General features: G+C 47.8%; 1 protein-coding gene across 14 annotated transcripts in view; it reads right to left on the bottom strand.

Moving 5' to 3' along the window:
* Positions 1-18,064, bottom strand: part of PLA2G6 (phospholipase A2 group VI) — a 52,054-nt gene extending 33,990 nt beyond the window's left edge. For 6 of the 14 annotated variants that reach the window (XM_081249426.1, XM_081249427.1, XM_081249428.1 and 3 more), the window contains exons 1-3: positions 17,862-17,951; positions 17,234-17,407; positions 9,299-9,687 (exon numbers count right to left, since the gene is read on the bottom strand). In XM_081249426.1, the coding sequence (XP_081105552.1) occupies positions 9,299-9,630 (332 nt within the window). In that variant the 5' untranslated portion in view covers positions 9,631-9,687; positions 17,234-17,407; positions 17,862-17,951. Of the gene's footprint in view, positions 1-9,298; positions 9,688-9,926; positions 10,568-17,225; positions 17,408-17,861; positions 17,952-17,981 lie in introns of those variants that run through there. The other 8 variants (XM_081249436.1, XM_081249432.1, XM_081249438.1 and 5 more) reach the window with 8 other exon arrangements.
* Positions 18,065-18,757: the final 693 nt, after the last annotated feature.

The following is an 18,757-nucleotide window of genomic DNA, read 5'->3' as shown; positions in this document are numbered from 1 at the left end:
ATTAATAAAAAACAATACATGGCATAGATGTCTGGAGTGGGATAAATGGAGTTAAAGGGTTCTAAGACCCTTGTATTGTTCTGGAAGAGGCCAAAGTACCAATTATACTTCAGTAAGGCCAAGGATGTGTGTTACAATCTCTAGGGTTCTATCAAGAACTGTGAAGGGTACCATACGACCCAGCAATCCCACTACTGGGCATATACCCTGAGAAAACCATAATTCAAAAAGAGTCATGTATCAAAATGTTCATTGCAGCTCTATTTACAATAGCCAGGACATGGAAGCAACCGAAGTGTCCATCAACAGATGAATGGACAAAGAAGATGTGGCACATATATACAATGGAATATTACTCAGTCATAAAAAGAAACGAAATTGAGTTATTTGTAGTAAGGTGGATGGACCTAGAGTCTGTCATACAGAGTGAAGTAAGTCAGAAAGAGAAAAACAAATACCGTATGCTAACACATACATATGGAATCTAAGAAAAAAAAAATGGTCTTGAAGAACCTAGGGGCAAAACGGGAATAAAGACACAGACCTACTAGAGAATGGACTCGAGGATATGGGGAGGGGGAAGGGTAAGCTGTGACAAAGTGAGAGAGTGGCATGGACATATATACACTACCAAACGTAAAATAGATAGCTAGTGGGAAGCAGCCACATAGCACGGGGAGATCAGCTCAGTGCTTTGTGACCACCTAGAGGGGTGGGATAGGGAGGGTGGGAGGGAGGGAGATGCAAGAGGGAAGAGATATGGGAACATATGTATATGTATAACTATGTTATAGATATGGGAACATAGCTCCCATATGGGAACATATGTATATGTATAACTGATTCACTTTGTTATTCACCATTGTAAAGCAATTATACTCCAATAAAGATGTTAAATAAATAAATAAATAAATAAATAAATAAAAGAACTGTGAAGGGTTTCAGATTTTACCCTACTTGCAAACTAACAAGTTAGCCTGACACAGTTTCATGGATGCTGGCAGAAGACACAAGGTTCCTGGATGAAAGACAAAGGGCAATTTATTACTCACAGCAATAGCATTTGTGCCAGAGTATCAGCATTTGTGCCTATTCCCTGGGATCCATTTCCCAGAGGGTGACATGAAGAGGGTCAGGTGACACCTGCTCATGTTGCATTAGAAGACAGAAACCCTGAGTGTAGGGAACTTGAATCTGTTATAATCATCAGTAAGAAAATCTGTCTAAGCTTTGCTCTGGAGGAAAATATTATCTTTATTATATAGAAGAGTAAGCAAACCTACCCTTTGCTCGAGAGAAAGACCCTACCTCTATCTTCCAAGGCTGTTCACAATACAAACATCCTTGTAAAGACAGTATGGAAAAAAAGTAGTCAGAGTCTCTGCTTGTAAGATGTACAGAAACACAAGAGACCCAAGGAGAACTACCTCTCAAAAGCTATCATTAAAAGATAATAATAGAGTATAAATTTCCAAGCTAATAGAGATGGAAAAATGGAATAATAAGAAAACATTCAATTCATGAATTGCAAAAGCATTATGCCAAGGGAAAAAACTCTGATTCATAAGACTACATGCTGTATGATTAAAAGATAAAACTATAGGGATAGAAAGTAGGTCAGTATTGGGGCTTCCTTGGTGGCAAAGTGGTTGGGAATCCACCTGCCAAGGCAGGGGACACGGGTTCAAGCACTGGTCTGGGAAGATCCCACATGTCGTGAAGCAATTAAGCCCGTGCGCCACGACTACTGAGCCTGTGCTGTGGAGCCCATGAGCCACAACTACTGAGGCCCACGTGCCTAGAGCCTGTGCTCCACAAGAAGAGAAGCCACCACAATGAGAAACCCACACACCGCAACTAAGAGTAGCACCCGGGCTTCCCTGGTGGCGCAGTGGTTGAGAGTCCGCCTGCCGATGCAGGGGACACGGGTTCGTGCCCCAGTCCGGGAAGATCCCACATGCCGCGGAGCGGCTGGGCCCGTGAGCCGTGGCTGCTGAGCCTGCATGTCCAGAGCCTGTGCTCCGCAACGGGAGAGGCCACAACAGTGAGAGGCCCACGTACTGCAAAAAAAAAAAAAAAAAAAAAAAAAAAAAGAGTAGCACCCACTTGCCACAACTAGGGAAGGCCTGCACGCAGCAATGAAGACACAACAGAGCCAAAAATAAAAATAAATAAAATAAATAAATTTATTTTTTAAAAAAAGTAGATCAGTGCTTTCTAAGGGCTGTGGTGGGTGCAGAGGCATTACTACAAAGGAGCATGGAGGAAATTTAAGGGATAACAAAAAAGTTGTGCATCTGGATTGTGGTGATGGTTACATGAGTGTGTACCTTTATCAAAATCCATTGAATGATACACTTAAAATTGGTAAATTTTATTTTTTGTAAATTGCATCTCAATAAAGCTAAAACAAAACAAAACAAAAACCAAAAAATAAAAAGAAGACAAGAAAGAAAGGAATAAAGAAAAGAAAATAGGTGGAAGAATAACAAAAAAAAAGCAAACAGTAAGACGGCAGATTTAAACCCAAATATATCAGAATTACATTAAGTATAAATAGACTAAATGTTCCAAAAAAATATAAGAAATAACAGACTGGATAACAGGGAAAAGAAAAGACAACTACATATTCTTTACAAGATTAAAATTATAAGGAAATATATAAATACTAACCAAGAGAAACCTGGTGAAGCTGTATTAATTTTAGAAAAAGTAAAGCTTAAGGTAAAAAGCATTGCTGGACACAAAGAGGGACAATTCATAATGATAACAGTTTCAATTCACTAGGAAAATATGATAATTATGTATCTAATAATAAAGCTCCAAAATAAAGTCAAACTTGACAGAATTAAGAGAACTAGACAAATCCACAGTCACACTGATAGATTTTAACATACTCTACTAGTTTCTTACACAACAAGCAGACCAAAAAAAAAAAAATCCCTATTGGATATAGAACAATTAATAAACTTGACCTAACAGACATATATAAAGCACTATTCCCATCAAGTACAGAATACACATTCTTCTGAAACACACACACAAAATTATAAATATTGGACCCATGCTGGGCCATAAAGCAAATCTAAACAAATTTCAAAGACCTGAAAATATTTAGACTATGTTCTCCAACCATGATGCAATTAAGCTAGAAATTGATAACAAAAAGATAATGAAAAATTTCCCATATGTTTACAAATTAACCAAGATACATACAAATTATCTATGGTTCAAACAAGAAGTCATGGTAAAATTTAGGAACTATCTCGACTCGATGACAATGCAAATATTACATATCAAATTTGTGAGACGAACTTCCACTTCTGGCTATGACAGAGGAGTTTGTACCAGACTAGCCTTCCTGGTGAAAACAAATATAAAGGCAGGATTAAATTCAAACAAATATTTGAAGGTTCTGGAGAGAACCAAACGCAGGCAAGGCATAGTGGGCCCGGATTTTAGAGAAAAGGGAAGCACACTGAGGTATGCCCCACATTTTTACTCAGGGAACTGAGGTAAGCCCCACGTTTTTATTCAGTTTAAAAAAAAAGAATAAAGGTAAAATATAGTCATTTTTAGGGATAGAAAAACAGAGAATTCACTGTCAGCAGACTTGCACTAAGAGAATTAAGCAGAAAGAAAACTATCTCAGATGGAAGCAACATAATGCAGGAAAGAATAAAGAACACTGGAAAAGGTATTATGTGGGCAAATCTAAATTGACTGTGTTTTGGGATTTTTTTTTTGGCCGTGCCACACGGCTTGTGGGATCTTAGTTCCCTGACCAGGGATTGAACCTGGGCCCTCAGCAGTGAAAGCATGGAGTCCTATCCAGTGGACGGCCAGGGAATTCCCTGAATTGATTGTTTCTAAGAACAATAAAAATGTTTGGGGGTATATAGATAGAAATATTTACATATATATTTAATTAAAATGAAAATACATCACAAAAAGTTGATGAGATGGATAAATGGAATTGAAATATTCAAAGGTTTCTGCATTGCCAGGGAAGTGTCAAAGTACCAATTTAAGGTAGACTATGGGACTTCCTTGGTGGTCCAGGGCTAAGACTCTGCGTTCCCAATGCAGGGGGCCTGGGTTCCATCCCTGGTCAGGGAACTAGATCCCACATGCTGCAACTAAGAGTTCACATGCCGCAGCTAAAGATCCCTCGTGCCGCAACTAAAAAAAAAAAAAAAGATCCCACACGTGGCAACGAAGATCCCACATGCTGCAACCAAGACCCAAAGCAGTCAAATAAATAAATAGATAAAATAAATATATTATTTAAAAAGGTAGACTGTAATAAGTCAAGGATGCATTTTGCAATTTTTAACTACTTAAACATTAGTAAAACAGCTAATGGACAGGGTAAATGACATTAGCATACATACAGCAGCATTTGGCTTAAACGCAGTCAAAAGTTGGTTCTTTGAAAAGACTTTAAAAAATCAATAAACCCCTAACAAAGCTCAATGAGAAATACAGAAAACCCGAAGTACCGTCTTTTCAGATTCTTCAGATGTTAAAAAGGAAAAAAGAGGACATTATGAACAACTTTATGCCAACGAATTTGACATTTCTTGATAACACAACATACCAAAACTGATACAAGAAGGAGAAAATCTGGTAGTCCTGTATCTGTTAAAGAATTGAATACATATTGAAAAGCTTCACACAAAGGAAACTCCAGGCTCAGATGGCTTCACCCATGAATTCTTCCAGACATTTAAGAAAGTAGTAATATCAATCTTAAACAATTTGCAGAAAATAGGAGAAGGATTACTTCTCAACATTTTTTATGCAGCCAGCTAAAGCTGACACCAAAACCTGCTAAGAATGTTTTTTAAAAAGAAAATTACAGGATAATATCTCTCATAAACATAGTGCTGAAAATCCTAAACAAATATTTGATTTAATCTAGCAATGTACAAAAGGGATGCTACATCATGACAAGGAGAGATTTATTCCCAGAATATATGGCTGCATTAATGTTTCAAAACCAACCAATCACCCAAATCAATGTATAATTCACCACGCTGACAAAATAAAGGAGAAACTAATAAGCTAATAAATGCAAATCTCAATTGTTTCAGTATGAGCATCTGATAATATACAACACCCATTCATGAATTTTTAAAAAAGAAAGCTCTTAGAAAACTGAGAATAAAAAGGAATATCCTTAATGCAACAGAGGGTATCTGCAAAAAACTTAGAACAAACATCATGCTTAATGGTATGATGTTGAAGCTTTCCCTTTTGAGACAGGAATGAGATAAGGATGCTTGCTTCACCATTTTACTCGTCATTCTTACCAGTGTAGTACGGCAAGAAAAATAAATTAAAAGTATAAGGATTGGAAAGGAAGAAGCAAAAACTGTCATTATGTTCATGATGATATGATTATGTTCTCAGAAGATCCAAAAAGTCCTATAGATAAATTATTAGAACTAATAAATGAGTTTAGCAAGGTTGCTGAACACAAGGTGAATATACAAAAGATCAACTGCCTGGCTATATACAACAACAAACAGGTAGAAAATTAAATTTTAATAAATATCATTTATTATAACATCAAAACATGTCAAACACTAGGAATAAATCTAACAAAATATGTCCAAAACGAATGTGCAGAAAACTACAAAGAACTATTGAGAGAAATTAAAGAAAACCTAAATAAGTGGGAGGGTATTTCAGGTTTATAGTCTGGAAGACTAGACAATATTAAGTTGTCATTTCTTACTGAACTGATCTATAGAGTCAGTGCAATACCAATCTTAAATCTCAAGAGCAGAGGCTTTGTTTCTTTCTTTGCTTGTTTGTTTTGTGGGTGGAACTTCTTTGTCCCATAAAAATGCAAAGAGTTGAGAATAGCCAAAATAATCTTGAAGACGAAGGAAGTGAGAACTTGTTCTACCAGATATCAAGATTCATTATGAAGTTACAAGACAGCATTGTATTGGTGCAAGAAAAGAAAAATAGAACAGTGACTAGAAACGAATCCATTCCTACAGGGAGGGACGCCTGGATTTATGTCCAATGGCATTATAGAGCAGTGGAAAAGAACAGTTTGTGACATAAGGTCCTGGGAGGGCTTCCCTGGTGGCGCAGTGGTTGAGAGTCCGCCTGCCGATGTAGGGGACACGGGTTTGTACCCCGGTCTGGGAAGATCCCACATGCCGCGGAGCAGCTGGGCCCGTGAGCCATGGCCATTGAGCCCGTGCGTCCGGGGCCTGTGCTCTGCAACGGGAGAGGCCGCAACAGTGAGAGGCCCACATACCGCAAAAAAATAAAATAAAATAAAAGGTCCTGGGAAAACTGAATCTCCAGCTGAAAAACAAGAAAAAGAAATTTGAGTCCTATTTCACACCATACGTTAAAAAAAAAAAAAATTCCAGGTAGATTATCAACCTAGTTGTAAAAGCAAAACAATAAAGCTTCTAGAAGATAATATAGAAAAATATCCGACTTCCCTGGTGGCACAGTGGTTAAGAATCCGCCTGCTAATGCAGGGGACACGGATTCGAGCCCTGGTCCGGGAAGATCCCACATGCTGCATGCAACTAAGCCTGTGCGCCACAACTACTGAGCCTGCACTCTAGAGCCCGTGAGCCACAACTACTAAGCCCGTGCGCCTAGAGCCTGTGCTCCGCAACAAGAGAAGCCACTGCAACGAGAAGCCTGCGCACCGCAAGGAAGAGTAGCCCCCACTCGCTGCAACTAGAGAAAGCCCACGCACAGCAACAAAGACCCAACGCAGCCAAATAAATAAATAAGTAAGTAAGTAAATAAAAAGATACATGCACCCCAATGTTCATGGCAACATTATTTACAATTGCTAAGATATGGAAGCAACCTAAGCGTCCATCAACATGAATGGATGAAGAAGATGTGGTACATTCCATACAATGGAATACTGACTCAGATCCAGGCCCTGTCCTTCCAGAGCTCTGTGGTCTGGTGGGGGAGACAGATGTGCAAACAGACATGTGGCAATCTGTGGCAAGAGGGGCGGACAAAGGTACAGACACTGCTGAGGGAGAACAGAGGGGTGAGCACAGGCTCACAGAGCAGGGACACATGAGTCACAGGCCAAGGTTGCGGGAAGAACATTCTTAGCAGATGGAAAAACAAGGGCAAACAAAACGTGTAAAGAGTGAAGGTCTGTCCGGGGAACATGAGTCTGACACAAGCCCATGTACCCCACATTTACCCCACTGAATGCTGGGTCCTGATCCACCTTTTCTGGCTACTGCCTGAGCCCTTGGAGGGCAGAGACCTGCTGCTGGTGGAGATGGGCTGTGGGCTGGATAAACAGTGAACGGGCAAACCTTAGGGTGTGTGTCCAGGCAAAGTCCCAGCACAGAGGGCCTCAAAAGTCAGTCCCCTGGGCTTCCCTGGTAGCGCAGAGGTTGAGAGTCCGCCTGCCGATGCAGGGTACACAGGTTCGTGCCCCGGTCTGGGAGGATCCAACATGCCGCGGAGCGGCTGGGCCCATGAGCCATGGCCGCTGAGCCTGCGCGTCCGGAGCCTGTGCTCCACAACAGGAGAGGCCACAACAGTGAGAGGCCCGTGTACCGCAAAAAAAAAAAAAAAAAGTCCCCTTTCGAGAAGCAAAGATCACGTGTCACACACGCTTTGATCATTCCTCCCAGGATTTCTGGGACGTGCAGCCCTGCTTCTGCTGAGATACCAGCGAGGGGCTGGCGGGGTTCGTCAAACAGCATATGTCACAAATCAATGTCAGCAGTAAATGATTAACTCGTACCAGGAAGAGAGGTATGGACGTTATCACAATGTACACGGCGGTGCTACAAGTGACCACCATGGGGCTCACCCCAGAAGAGCCAGGCGCCTGGACCATATGTCAGGCTGGGGGCCCAGGATGGGCCCAGCTCATCACACTGCAAAGCGGCCTGCCTGGAGGAAAAGGAAGAGGTGGGTTCTGGAGCCAGGATGTCTGTACCCCAGCTCTGCTATGAGTGGCTTTGTGACCTCAGGCAAGTTACCTAATTTCTTTGAGCTTTGTTTCCTCCTCTGTAAGAAGGGGTCAATAATAGCCCTACCTCTGGGGACTGTGGTGAGGACAGAGGGAGCTAACAGTTAGACCAGCGCCTCACACGCACTAATATAACGTGATACTAGCATTGCTGCCGTCTGTATCAGCCAGCATCCAACTCTCCACCCATAGGGGTGTCGTGGGACTCCCAGGCCTTAGGAAATAAAACCTGAGGATTCGGAAGACCCTGATCCCCTCCCCCAACCTGAAGCTCTGCAGTTACAGAACAATAGGAGCACCTCTACCTGGAGGCTGGAAGCAGGACCCTGACACCTCCGTCCAACACACTTAAGTACTTTGGGGACAAAGCCCTCCAGGCAAGCAAAGGAGGAGACTTAAAAGACAGAAGCTCGGCCCCCTGAAGAGGAAGTCCAGTACACCAAGCCCTCTCCACAAAGCTCAGGGTGTTCGGAGCAGTGGGGGACCCCCCACGATGACTACCCCCAGTGAAAAGCCCAGGGCTCTGGCACAGTGCCCCCATCCCCCCAACAGCCCTCACTGCCAGCGACTCCCAGGTCTTGGCATCACCATTTCTGCAGCTCTTCAGAACCTCCGCTCCAGCCTCCCACCCTCCAACCTCCATCCCTGCCTCCCAGCTCACTCCCTGGACGACAGGACAGCCAGGTGGGTGAACGGATGAAGCAGGACCATCAGCACTAGCCCAACTCAGCCCCAGTCTGCCAAGCTCCCCTGGACCCTGCATTTGGGGTCCTTGGTCACTCCTCTCCCCTTTTTCCAACCGGCCCTGCAGCTGCTCAGTTCCCTCAGCCCTGTCCTGGATTCCTACACGTTCCTCTAGCCCACAGAGGGGGGCCCAGCATGCCCTGAGAAGAGCAGCTGTCCACCCCTTCCAGGCTCCCCTGAACAAACCTCGGCCAACCAGCCCCTACCAGGACAGTCACGCCTTAAGGACCCAGGGCTACAGGTGATCCCTGGGCCTTCCCCGATTTGACCTCCTCGGCTTCTCCGTCCTTCCTCCCTCCCTCCTTCCATCTGTATGGGTCAAGCCTCGAGGCAGGCAACAGTCCTCCAGCCCCAGCCCCTGCTGCCGGGACCCTGATGGGCCGGAAGGTGTCGAGTCCAGGAAGCCCCTCCCTCCGTTTTAAAAGCAGCCCCACCCCCAACAGACCCCTCAGATGTCAACCTGAAGAAGCTGCTCTCGGCCAAGGGACCTCCAGGCTGAGACCTGGGAGGAGTCAAAGGAGAGAAGTGTGTGTGGGGCACTGGACCATCACCCACCGGAATCCACTCTGGGGGTTCCTGGGGTTGACCAGGATGCAGTCCCACGTGCGACTGGGAGCGTTCTGGAACAGAATCAGCTGCCTTTCTTCCTGGACCCGGCTGCTCGAGCTGTAGTCTGCCATGGCCACCTCCTTCACCCGGAATGGGTTGTAGAACAAGTTGGTGACGCTGCTGAGGGTGCTGACCAGGCGGCCAAAGAACTGCATCCTCCGTGGGGCTGGCGGGGAGGCCCCGCCACCTTCCCCCTCAGTCTGGAAGAAAACGAGGTCTCTGGTCAGCTGGGCTCGGTCTCCCATGCCCACCTCACCACGCATGGGGGTTTCCTGCATGGGCACCCAGGTGGCTCCCCATCAGCGCTGCTCCCCGGACTCTGGGCCTGGAGGGACCTGGAAAGGAGGGGAAAGAAAGAGAAACAGCACTGAGTGGGAGGGAAGAAGGGTTGACGAGAAGTTCCAGGGCTGCCACTGTGCACAGGTGACCAGCACTGTCCTGCCCCCTGACCCAGTTTCCCCAAAAGAGACTCAGTTTTCTCATCTGCAGCATGGGGCTGTTGTGATCAAAGGAGATGGCAGACATGAACGCACGTGATGGGTGACACTGCCCTGTGCAAACGGGGTGTTCTCACCCTGTAAAGTATGGCGTCGACTTTTGGGAGCTCAAAGAGCTTAGCACTGGTCATTTGAATTCCACAAACAAAACCAGTGTCCCCTCTCTACTGGATGCCACAAAGGGACCAGTGTCATCTCACACTCCATCGGGGGCATTTGTCTAAAACCTCTGGTGCCTGCTACCACGGGCTTCCCAAAGAGCTCTGAGAGAACGCAAAAGCAGGCTCCTCGGAAATGAGCATGAACGTAAAGACTTAGAAACAGTGACATAGGTTTGGGTGGAAATTTTGTTTCCTACCCACAGGGTCACAGGTTCTGCGATGGAAACTGTCCCCAGTTTGGATAACAGAATCAGATGTCTTGTTATTTCCTGGATTCCCAGAAAGCACACTACCTTCCTCAGGCAGTGCCACCAAAGCTGCATGACAACTGGCTGGAGGCCACCCCTGCCTCTGTGCCAGGATGTCACCTGCCAAAAGAGCAGGTCAGTTGCAGGACAGAGCATGCGAGTGTGGGCACCATGGGAGAGAGTGGACATGTGAGTGGATACTAGTCATACCCTGGCCTATGGGTGGAGGGAGGAGCAACATTAGGGATGAAAGGAAAAGCAAGAGGCCTACGAAGCATCATCTAAAAAGGCAGTAGGGGTCATCAATAATCATCACATCAGGAGACGCTTACTAAGCACTTACTAGGTAGTAGGCCCTGAGATAAGCACTGCACGTGATTGTCTCATTTAATTCTCACAAATTGTACGAGGCAGACGGCCAAAGCACACAGTGCAGCTTGGGAGCAAAACTGCATTCAAATCCCAGCCTCACCACTGACCAGCTGTGTGACCTTGGACAAGTTACTTAACCTCTCTGAGTCAGTTTCTTCAACTGTAACATGGGGATCACAACAGTGCCTAATAACAGTACCTGGCAGATAGTAACTTTCAACAAACATTAGCCCTCTTTAGTTGCATCACCCCCTTTTACAGATAAGGAAACTGAGGCTTAGAGACCACGACTGGAGAGCTTTGAAAACGCTGTGAAGCTTCGTAACGTCTTTCCTTTTTTGATGTGGTACGAGCAGATCGTGAGAGTCAGTTTCTCCTCCTTTAAAACGAGGACAACGCTCGCCTCTCACGTGCGGTGAGGATTAAATGAGAACGTTCGTGAGGATGCTTAGACCTACGTCAAGGTCCTTCTTTCTTCCACGCTTGGGAGCTGAAAGGACAGAGGAGCCGGGTACCTGTGCCTTTCCCCACGGCCAGGGGAGAGGGGCTGGGACCCCAAGAGAAGGCATGGGACTTGGTATCCGGAAAAGAATTCCCCCAAAACAGAACACATGGCATGCACAGCAATATGCTTTAGAACAATTTCTGTTTTGACACAGAAATGGAAGCAACTTCAATACCCAGCATTAGGGGAATTGTAAGTTATGACACGTTACCCCCAAGACGCCGTGTGGTCACTAAAGGCTGCTACTGAGAAGGTGGTAACAACTCAGGGAAAGCACGTGGCATCGTTATAGGCTCGGTGGCAATGAGTCCATGATGCTCCCTGTGCTGTTCTGGGCTGCGAGCTCGGCCTGCAAAGCCACTGCCTGCCCGTCCTGTCTCTCCCCATCATTCCCACCCTGTCAGCTCCAAACCACACGCGATTCCAGAAAGCAATGCTATTTCGCACCTCCTTGCCTGTCTGCATTGCTTTGTCTATCGAGAATGTCTCCTTTTCTAGCTGGAAAAGCCCTGATCCTCCTGCCAGACTGTACACTTCACAGCACGAACCACACCAGGCACTCATGTGGCTCTTTCTGTACTCTGGCCCGGTTGCAAGATCTTTACATATATTAATCATTTCGTCTGCACCACCACCCTATGAAATCGTTACCATGCTTATCCTCATTCAACATATGAGACAATCAAGGAACAGAGAGGTAAAGTAACAGGCCCAAGGTCGCACGGCTAGTACGTAGAGGAGTGAGGACTGGAGCCCAGATGGGCTAGCTCTGGAGTCTGAGCTTCGTATGGGCAGGTACTGGGTCTTTTTACTTCTATCAACTCTAACACCAGACTTGGCCCAAAGAAAGTTTGTTAAAACATAATTTAACTGAGTAAAAATTACGCACAGCAAAAAACAAAACAAAACAAACGAACAAAAAAAACTGATAGAAAACATACCAAAATACTAAGGGTAGATGAGAGTATTAGGTTTATGGGCAAATTTTTTTTCTTTCCCCTATTTTCCAAATGGTATAGAAAATTATTATATTTTTTAAAGAAAGTGGGAGTGTAGGCTGAGCCTCTGGGGCCTGCATCTGGGGAGTCAGGGGGCGTGGGCGGGTCAGGCCTGGCTTAGAAAAGCAGCACAGAGGCTTCCCAGAAGGCAGGCTGCAGCACCCGGAGAGGGGCTCACAGGGAGCTAGGGAGTCAGGAGCATCCAGCGCCCGCGGCCCACCTGGGTTAAGGAGGAGAGTCACCGTGAGGGTCCAGCTGGATGGAAGGCAGATGCCCCGCCCCAGAGGAGAGCCTCCCTCCTCAAGGTCCCCAGGGCTGGTGGCGAGGGTGCCACCCCCCACACTGACAGCAGCCTGGCCCCAGAAAGGACAGGCCTGGCCCTCCTCCAGCCTTCCAGGGTAGGCATGAGGATGAGATGACACAGTGGAGGGAAAGTGGGACGCTGGCCACTTTGGGCGCACAGACAGTGGCCACTGTCATCACGAGGTGGAAGAAAGGAAATGAAAACCCTGGGCCACATCCTGGACCGATTGTAGCAGGCTGGCCTCGTTTCTGTCCCCTTCCTCCTGTCCCCACCACCTCTGACCCTGGAGCCCAGGTTCTTTCCGGCATAGCTGCAGGGATGGGCACCGGGCTGGGGAGCAGCTGCTGCCACTCGGAGCGTGGAGGGTCCCTGCGCACACGACCCCACCCACACCCCTCACCCCACCCCCTACCCATCCCTGACCCCTGCCTGGACTGTCCTCCCTGCCGTCTTCACCTGCCCCAGAGCCTGCTTTCAAGAAAGCGCTGTCAGACAGATAAATAACCCCCTTCTCACCCTTCAGGACTCAGTTTACGTGCCACCTCCTCCAAGAATCACACCCTGCGCCTCCCCTCCTCCCAGCCCCAGGTGCATGTGTGCCTTCCTCCGTGCCCCACCCCGCCCAGTGCACGCCCACTGACCACTTAGCCTGGGATGGTGATGCCTATCTGCTGGCTGGGGGGAGGGGGGCCCATCCCCCCTTTATGGATTTATCCAAGCACCTGGCATGCTGTTCCCGTCTCACAGTGGGCATAACATAAATGTTTGGTGAATGAATGAGAACAAATGAATGAACCAACTGGAGGCCCCAGGGGGCCAGCACCTCTGAGGCACCCCTCCCTCCTCTCTTCACCCTGTGCGGTGGTAACACACCACATGTCCCATTCCTCACCCACTCTGTCCACAACAGAAATGCCCAGGAGCTCACCCCAGCACAGGGCAACCTTTATGGGGCACCTGCTGGGCTTTGATCTGGAAAATTCAGTGCTTGAAGCTGAGCTCATTCATACTCCAGACAGGGAAACTCGTCAAGCTCGCTGCTGGACCAGAGGGGCAGGATGGCTGCTCAGGAGGTGCGTGACAGGACAGCCGGGCCAGGTGGCTGACCTCACGGGACGGGCCACATGGGGATTCTGGAAGCACACACAGAACTGCTTGAGTTGGAAATCAGGCTTTGTGAGCCCCAGCTGCTTATGACAGGATGTCCCATGATTGGAACGACTGGCACAGCACAGCCTCCGGCGCAGCCGACGTCACCCCCGTGCCCTGCCCTGGCAGGACGGGCTGAGAACACAGGGTCAGATCAGAGCACTCTGCCTGCCCTGACCCCCGCGGACTTCCTTCCTGCAGCGCTTGCCATCTGCACCTCCCAGCCCACAAGCGCATCACCGCATGCTGGCCCACGGCACATCCTCTCACAAGGCCACCTCGCTTTATGGCTGGCAGGGGGTTTTCACGTCTGTTAGCTGCCTCAAAGCTCACAAATGCCCATGAGACAGGGACGGTGCGATCGCTATCCCTGTTTGGCATAGGGGGCAACAAGGCCCAGAGAGAGGAAATGGGAGGTGTTGCCTGGCGACTGGACTCACGCCTTCTTCCTCGGACTCCTGACAGCACTAGGCAGAGAGCCTGCACGGAGCACGCAGGTGCTCCATTAGTGCACAAGGAAAGACAGGATGAATGTAGACATCAGCTGAAACACCATTTCTCCCTCTCATCCGAGCGTCTGGGCCTCCAAGGCTGCCTCCAAACAAAACATCCCTCCAAGTGTTCACCCTGACCCCAGCTCTTCCCAGACTCTTCCCTAAGCCATCGAGGAATGGGGGAGGGCTGGCTCCCGTCACCTCACACCCAGCAACACTGCCCCATTCATGCAGCACCCACTGAGCACCAGATGCCTCACCAAGTTTGGGGGTAATGATCATATTTATTCCTCAAAACACTCATAAGAGAAGGCATACTTCTTCCCATGTTACACACAGGGAACTGAGGCACAGGAGGTGATGTAACTTGCCAGGATCTGAACCCCATTAGTTGAAATCCAGAGCCCCAGCTCGTAATCCTCAAGCTGCCTTCAGGAGAAATCCCGAACGGAACGTGGCTGAGTGAGGCTTGATGTGCAGACCCCTGTGTGCCAAAAGCCAAGGCTCTCATGGAACAGTGCACTGCCATTCATATGAGCCAGAGCAAAATGGTCTTTCCGAAAAGGAAAAGGTGTCTCTTTCACCCACTTTGTTTAGCTGGACCACAGCTGGAAGCAAACTGCCCAGAACTGCTGCTGGAGTTCCCCACCACGGGAGACCCCGATGACTTTAGGACGTTTTTGGGCTGGTGGCATGATACAGGGTGACCACTTTATGATTCACTCTACAAATATTTATCAAGGACCAATTCTGTGGCAGGCACTGTTACAACTGCTGAGAACACACTAGTGAACAAAAAAGATAAAATCCCTGCCCTCCTAGAACTTCTATTTTACAGGGGGCTATAACAAAGAAGATAAATAGGCAAAATAAAGACATAGTTTCAGAATGCTGATTAGACGCCAAGGAGAAAAATAAATGAAAGATGGGAGATAGGAAGTGTCCATGTGGAGATTAAAATTTTAGATAGGGTGAACAAGTCCTCACCAAGAACTTGACCTTGAATAAAGACTTAAAAGAAATGAGGGCAAAAGTCATACAGGTATGTAGGTGAAGACTTTTCCAAGCAGAGGGAAGCGCATGTGCAAAGGCCCTGGGGCTGGACCATGCCTGGTGAGTTCCAGGAACAGCAAGGAAGCCAGTAAGGTCAGAAAGGTAACAGGGAGCCAGGCAGGTACATTGAGAGGAGAAGCTATTACAGGGCTTGGAGCAAAGGAGTGATGTTAACTCTGGCTGGATGAGGGGTGTAGAGAGGCATCAAGGATAATCTCACAGGTCTTCCCTGGTGGCGCAGTGGTTAAGAATCCACCTGCCAATGCAGGAGACACGGGTTTGAGCCCTGGTCCGCGAAGATCCCACATGCCACGGAGCAACTGAGCCCGTGCACCACAACTACTGAAGCCCGCGCGCCTAGAGCCCATGCTCTGCAACAAGAGAAGCCATCGCGATGAGTAGCCCCTGCTCGCCACAATTAGAGAAAGCCCGCACGCAGCAACGAAGGCCCAACACAGCCATAACTAAATAAATAAATGTATTTTTTTTTTAAAAAAAAGGATACTCTCACAGCTTGAGCCAGAGCAACCGAAAGAAGAATACTGCCATTTCCTAAAGATGGGAAAGTGCACGTGAGGGACAGATTTTGGTAGAGGGTGAGGGAAGGGATGAAGGGGATGGATATCAGGTGCTTAATTCTAAGTACTTTAAGTTTGAAATTCCTAAGTTTGAGATGTTGAGGGAGCAAATACGTGTGTGTCTATCATTCAGCGGAAATGTCTGGACCGGACTGGAGATATAAATTTGGAAGTTGGAGTCAGAGTAGAGATGGTACTTAAAGCTATGTCACTGGATGAGATCACCAAAAAAAATGAGGATGGACAAAAAAAGAGAAGAGGCATTTAAGGCCTGGACCTATTAAAATGCTCTCCCAGGAGCCACATTCTATAAAGTGAAGCTTGTAACACAAGACCTCCCCTTCACTACAGCCCCTACCTCCTCCCACACACACCCAGTACATACGTGCAGACACACACACCGCATTTAAATTTCTCCTTCCTTTATCTCTTGGTGATGTCATTCTGCTGAGTGAGAAGGAAATTCCCTTTTGAGGATACTGTCATTTAATAAGAAAGTAACCCACGTAAGGGAAAAAGTGCCCTGGGCACTTAGACAACAGTAGTGACCCTTACAGAGCAGAGCAATCCGACCACAGGCTCTGGTGTTATAAAGTACTCTCTTCAGATTCTAGCTCCAACCACATCAGTTGGTGTGAACTCAGGCAACTCAATCGCCTTCTCTTCCTTATTGTGTTAAATGGGAGTAACATTGGCTATGAAGGTAGCCTAGAACATAGCAAACAGTCCACTAATATTTGTGAAATAAATGAGGAATGAATGAATAAATGGTAAAATAACATATAAAAGAGCCTGACTCATAGCAGATGGTCAATAAATCTGCCAAATGCTAAATGCAAGACTTGTCTTTCCCTCCTTGATTTTTCATTCTATCCCTTTCCCTTTTCTGCCAATGACACAATAGCAAACCCATGCATTTGTACAGGGCCATGCTGGTTACAAAGCTTTGCCTTCTACATTTTCTCAAATTTTGAACCTCATGGCAGCCTTAGGAGGGCAGGAAATACAATCCCCCTGTCACAGATGAGGAAACTGAGACTCAGACAGGAAATGGCCAACAAACTCCAGGAAAATTTTAAGGCAGAGACAATAACAAAAACACTGCATTCAGCCCAAGGGTGGAGCATCTGTGGTGCCAAACCAAACTTGCCTGACATCCTGTTGGGTGGGTAAGAGGGCAGGTGAAGAGAAAGACTCAGAAGTTTAGGGGAAGGGAAGGTATTTGAGGTCGCGTGAGTAGTCCATACAAAAAATGAGCATAGGGGCTTCCCTGGTGGCGCAGTGGTTGAGAGTCCGCCTGCTGATGCAGGGGACGCGGGTTAGTGCCCCGGTCCGGGAAGATCCCACATGCCGCGGAGCGGCTGGGCCCGTGAGCCATGGCCGCTGAGCCTGCGCGTCCGGAGCCTGTGCTCCGCAACAGGAGAGGCCACAACAGTGAGAGGCCCGCGTACCGCAAAAAAAAAAAAAATGAGCATAGATCCCTGAGCCCTGTGCCCTCCCTGTCCCACACCCACCGGCCTACCCGTTCCAGTCACATGGTCACAAGGGTCACACACTTCCCGTCACCAGCTTCCAGGTCATCGGTGGGAGCAGGAGATGGACACAGGACTGGGGGATTGGGAGACTCTGGGGTGAATAGGCTATGGGAAAGGAGGGAGCAGGGGGGGGTGTAGGTACAGATGAAATCTGGAGGCACCTGGGAGACAATAAGCAGGGAGAAACAGGGAGTTAGAAATGGGGAAGAGTGATGGAGAACAGGGCAGACAGATGGAGGGACACAGAAGACAGAGATGCAGTGGGGGATCGGGTGGGAAGACACAGAGGCGGAAAAATCGGGAGCACTTAGAAAGGCACAGAAAGAAAGTTGGGAACAATGAATGGGAACCAGACTGAAAGCTGGGGGCACAAAGAGCCACTGAGAGCTGGGGGACGACGGGAAGGGGTTGACTCAGAAAGTGAGGCACGGGATAGAGGAGAGACGCACAGGGAAGAAAGAGGGGGAACCCAGGGTCGGAGCTGGGGTCCCTGAGGGAACACAAGTTAGAGATGAGACAAGAGCGGTCACAGGATGGGAGCTGGGGACGCTTGGGGATCAAAGGGTGGAAGCTGGGGGCATTTAGGGGTCAAAAAAGGGTTAATGGAGGACATGCCTCGGAATCGGGGAACAAGAGGGAAGCCTGCGGGACGGTCGGGATGAAGCCCAAGGAGTCTGGGGCACGGAGGTTTGGGAAAGGTGCCCCTGGCCCCGCCTTCCCCGCGCCGTCACTCACCTCGGCTTACTCAGCACTTCTACTTCCTTCTACTTCCGCAAACAGACGCGCCCCGGGCCACGTGACAAGCCGGCCACGGCTCTCCGCCAGTCACTGAAGCCTGTGCTTCGCGAGAGGAAGGCAGGGGCGGGGCTCCGCCATCTTCTATAACTGCCCAATGGAAGGGGCTCCCATGGCCGAGGGAGGCCGGGCTTTGGGCTGAGCCAATCCTCGGCGGCGGGACGCGGGCACGTCTGTGCGTGGCGGAAGGTTCGCGTTACCGCTCCTTGGCAGACATGTTAATGGGGGGCAGGGGTCTCACCGTTCTCCGCCCTCAGCCCACTAAAACGGTCAGAGGCCTGAAGTCTGAACCTGATTTTTACGACGGCTCGTAAAGACAAAAACAAAACCAACAAAGATGTGTTAGGGCATAACAAGCAGGAACCTGCTTTGATTTTGCCGGGTACCTCCAAGCTAAGGTTGCCAGATTTAGCAAATAAAAATAAGGGATTAAATTTCTATTTCAGCTGAACAATGATTTTTTAGTATAAGCAAAAAATACTTAGTTATGGTAAAAAAAATTATTCCTTGGTTTCTGGCAGCCCTTCCCCAAGCCGATCTCAGGAAATATTGCAGCACTTTTAGTAGAAACTTGGGCAAATGACTTGGTCTCTGTGAACTCCTCATCTGAGAGTGAGCACAGTAATACCTCATGGGGTTGTTATGATGACTAGAGATAAATTAGTCCCCCTGCCTGCACATAGTGGGATTTCAATAAATGACAGTTGTGGGACTTC

This window comes from Mesoplodon bidens (assembly GCF_964165515.1).
Source record: "Mesoplodon bidens genome assembly, chromosome: 11".
Lineage (NCBI taxonomy): Eukaryota > Metazoa > Chordata > Mammalia > Artiodactyla > Ziphiidae > Mesoplodon > Mesoplodon bidens.
Note: the sequence above shows the minus strand (reverse complement) of the source record. Positions and strands in the feature narration are given on the sequence as shown.